This window comes from Trichechus manatus, unplaced genomic scaffold (assembly GCF_000243295.1).
Source record: "Trichechus manatus latirostris isolate Lorelei unplaced genomic scaffold, TriManLat1.0 scaffold00083, whole genome shotgun sequence".
Classification (NCBI taxonomy): domain Eukaryota; kingdom Metazoa; phylum Chordata; class Mammalia; order Sirenia; family Trichechidae; genus Trichechus; species Trichechus manatus.
The window spans coordinates 12,049,944-12,053,462 of record NW_004444019.1 but is presented as its reverse complement, the minus strand read 5'-3'; the positions used below and the strand labels follow the sequence as shown (position 1 = coordinate 12,053,462).

Here is a 3,519-nt window from a genome sequence, read left to right as displayed (position 1 = left end):
AAAAAAATTTTAACCTTAAATGTGGATTCTATTTCTTTTAGAATTATTAATCCTAAAAATTAAATGTGACAATAAAATTGAAAATATTTTCTAAATAATTAAAGATCACATAAATATATTTTTTCCTTATAAATAAAAATTATGACAACTCCTTAGGTATAGTTTCTTCAAAATAGACTCAGATTGTTAAGCACATCCATTTATATCCCACCTCATTTAAGATAAAAAGCAAAATCCTTAACTTGGCCTATCACCCAATATAATCTTGCTTCTTCCTTCTTGTCCAGCTTTTGTAAAGACTGTCCTCTCTGCTTGGAATGGTTTTCCTTTCACTTTTTGACAGGTTAATTCATTTTTTTTCAGGGCTCATCTTAAATGATAGGTTTTAAATGTCATTAGTTTAAGCATGTAAAGTCAGTATAAAGTTTACCTTGAGTGTTTACCAGTGACTGGAAGGGGACAAGAGGGGGCCTCTGGGGTCCTGGTACGGTTCTGTTTCTTGAGGTGAGTGTTGGTTACACAGGTGTTTACATGTAAAAATTTACTGAGATGTACACATGTGATTGGTCCACTTTTCTCTATGCATGTTATACTTCAGTAAAATGTTTACTTCAAAAAAAAAGTCACTTCCTCTGAACTCTCCCCACATGCTGTCGATCCTCCCCCCACCCAGTTATCCGCTCACAGTACCCTCTCTTCTTTCATGAACCTATTGTAATCTGTAAGTACAGTATGTGTTTAACATGTATTTATTTTTAATGCCTGTAAGTTTCATGAGGGCAGGAATATGAAGTTTTACACCTCACTGTATCCCAACACTTGACACATTGCTAGCACACGGCAGGCACCCAATAAACATCTGCTGAATTAATGAATGCATTATAGCAGCCTTCTTTAACAAAGGTCAACACATCTCTCAATCTAATTTATATGAAGGAAAAAAGTAATTTTGGAGCTATTATTTCACTACTAATTACTGAATCTTCTCACTGAGAAATCAGTTTAAAATGATGCAAAACTTTTGTAGCATTTACATGCTTTGATTCTGCAGACAGGAGCTATCCCTGTAAGACTGATTATTTAATTTAAAAACAGATGCAGTCATTGAATGCCCAATTTCCCTTTGAAACACCATTTCTGAACTTATAGCTAGAATATAAGAAAGTCAAATAAAAAAAATTTGGCCCTTCTGCAAAATAGCCATTATAACATTCTATTATTCAGTGATAAGAACTGTAATAATCTTTTAAAATAATCTAAAGCCAACAGAAAGTCTGTTATGAAGAATCAGCATAATTTTATCAGACAATGAGAATAATAAAGTTTTAATTTTTTTCTTTGATTGCCAGGAACCTCAAAGGTAAATTTACTGTTCAATTATAGTAATTGCTTCATTTCTAAAACCTAATCATATCCTACTTTCTCTATGTTGCTTATGATTTTCTTTTTTATATATAATTATCCTGTAGTCATGATTAATTTTTTACTGTATGCTACCTCGAATTCTTTTTGCCAATAGGCAGGATAAAAATAAAAATTGGTAGCACAGTGGTTAAGAGCTCGGCTGCTAACCAAAAGGCTGGCAGTTCAAATCCACCAGCAGCTCCTTGGAAACCCTATGGGGCAGTTCTACTCTGCCCTACAGGGTTGCTATGAGTTGGAGTCAACTCGATGGCAACGGGTTTTTTGTTTTTAATGCTGAATAAATAGATAAGTTAAATCTAAAGAATTATTGTAAAAAAGCCAAAAGCAAGCTACATTATTTAAAATGTGAGGCAGGGAGTCTATAGATCATGACTGTTTGAAGTGATCTTATTTTTCTGTAAAACACGAGAAAGGTCTATATTAAAAATGCATACCTGAGAGGCAGGCTTCTACCAATACTTATAGAAGCCTCTGGGATTAACTTTTTCCATTTAGTACTCGAAAACTCAATGGATTTCAGCACAGAAATACCTTCTTCTAAAGAAGATTTCATCCAAGAAGCCCTTTCATATCGCTGTTGGGACACACAGCCAGGTTCCTTATACCCTAGAAGAGGGAGAGAGAATATAATGAAAGAGGTTTTAAAGAAGAGTAAACCAGATCACAGTGCTAAGTGAAGAAAGAGTTACCTCGGAAGGTGAGCCTGCTGTCAGCATTATCAGGGCGCAGTGACAAACGGAACTCTACTCGGCTGGTAAACATGCGGTATGGTTCGTTGGTGCCCAATATAGTAAGATCATCAATCAAGACGCCTATGTAGCCTTCTGTTCGGCTAATGACAAAAGGTGGCTTGCGACTGACTCGAAGACTGGCGTTGATCCCAGCTATCACACCCTACAAGAGGACTGAAATGTTTAAAAGGCCAATTATGAACTGATCAAAGAGCTATCTTACTCAGAACACCACTTGGAAAAAAACAGCATGATATAATTAAAAAAACAGGCGCTGCTCATAAGGGATATAATTAAAAAAAACAAACGAACACATTGCCGTTGAGTCAATTCCAACTCATAGCAATCCTACAGCGTCCCTATAAGACAGAGTAGAACTGCCCCACAGAGTTTCCAAGAAGTAGCTGGTAGATTCAAACTGCCGACTTTTTGGTTAGCAGCCTGAGCTCTTAACCACTGTTCCATAAGGGCTCCAAGGGATATAACAGAGATAGAAAATATAATCCATATTCTGAAACAGAATATGGGTAATGTACCTCTTTAGAGTGCTATAATTCATTGTTTTATGAATATCTAATATTCCTGGTAAACCTAGGTGGGGACTAATCTTTTTTAAAAAATCCATCTGTAAGACTTTTCTAGTCTTTTCCCATTTACAAGTAAAAAATAACATAACTTACCACTTACAAGAAATAAAAGATGATAATCCTCAATAAAGTTATACTAAAAGGGCTATTCTTTTCTTAAACTTAGATGCAATAAATCTAATCAAAATACTGTATCAGATCTAGAAGTTCAGAAAAGAATAATAAAGCCACAAGTACTTTACAGTCCAGTTATATACAATAGCCATTTCCATATACCTTGAAACAGTCTTCCATTAGTTATGAGTGTATCTAAGATCTATACAGTTAACAAAACAGACATCAAAAGGAGGAATACCAATGAAATGATTCCCTTCTGTTTACAGTAACGTTTGAACAGTCTCTTACTTGAGCTGCAGCTTCCTCATAACCAGTGGTGCCATTTATCTGTCCAGCAAAGAAGAGCCGTTGAACCAAATGAGTCTCAAGGGAAGGAGTGATCTGACGGGGGTCTAAGTAATCATACTGAACACCATAGCCTGACCAAAGAACAAATGGTATAAAATAAGTAAAAATGGAGCTCAAGGTACAGATGGAAAGATAACCGTTAAATGCTCTTCAAAATCAGATTATTTTAAATGCATAGATGTTGGGCTTTATCTTTTTAGGCTCTAAGCAACCATGACTATATCCAAGACCTCCACACTGCCTACTAAAATGATGCCGATCGTACACTGAAGGCAGCTATGACCCTCTTTACCTGGCTGAATCATCTTAGC

The 3,519-nt window shown here is 35.6% G+C and overlaps 1 protein-coding gene across 1 annotated transcript in view; it reads right to left on the bottom strand.

Annotated features, from left to right (window-relative positions):
- Nucleotides 1–3,519, bottom strand: part of MTO1 (mitochondrial tRNA translation optimization 1) — a 35,258-nt gene that overhangs the window by 14,512 nt on the left and 17,227 nt on the right. The window contains exons 4-7 of the mRNA XM_023735933.1: nucleotides 3,501–3,513; nucleotides 3,149–3,279; nucleotides 2,115–2,319; nucleotides 1,860–2,031 (exon numbers count right to left, since the gene is read on the bottom strand). Coding sequence (XP_023591701.1) covers nucleotides 1,860–2,031; nucleotides 2,115–2,319; nucleotides 3,149–3,279; nucleotides 3,501–3,513 — 521 coding nt within the window. The remainder of the gene's footprint in view (nucleotides 1–1,859; nucleotides 2,032–2,114; nucleotides 2,320–3,148; nucleotides 3,280–3,500; nucleotides 3,514–3,519) is intronic.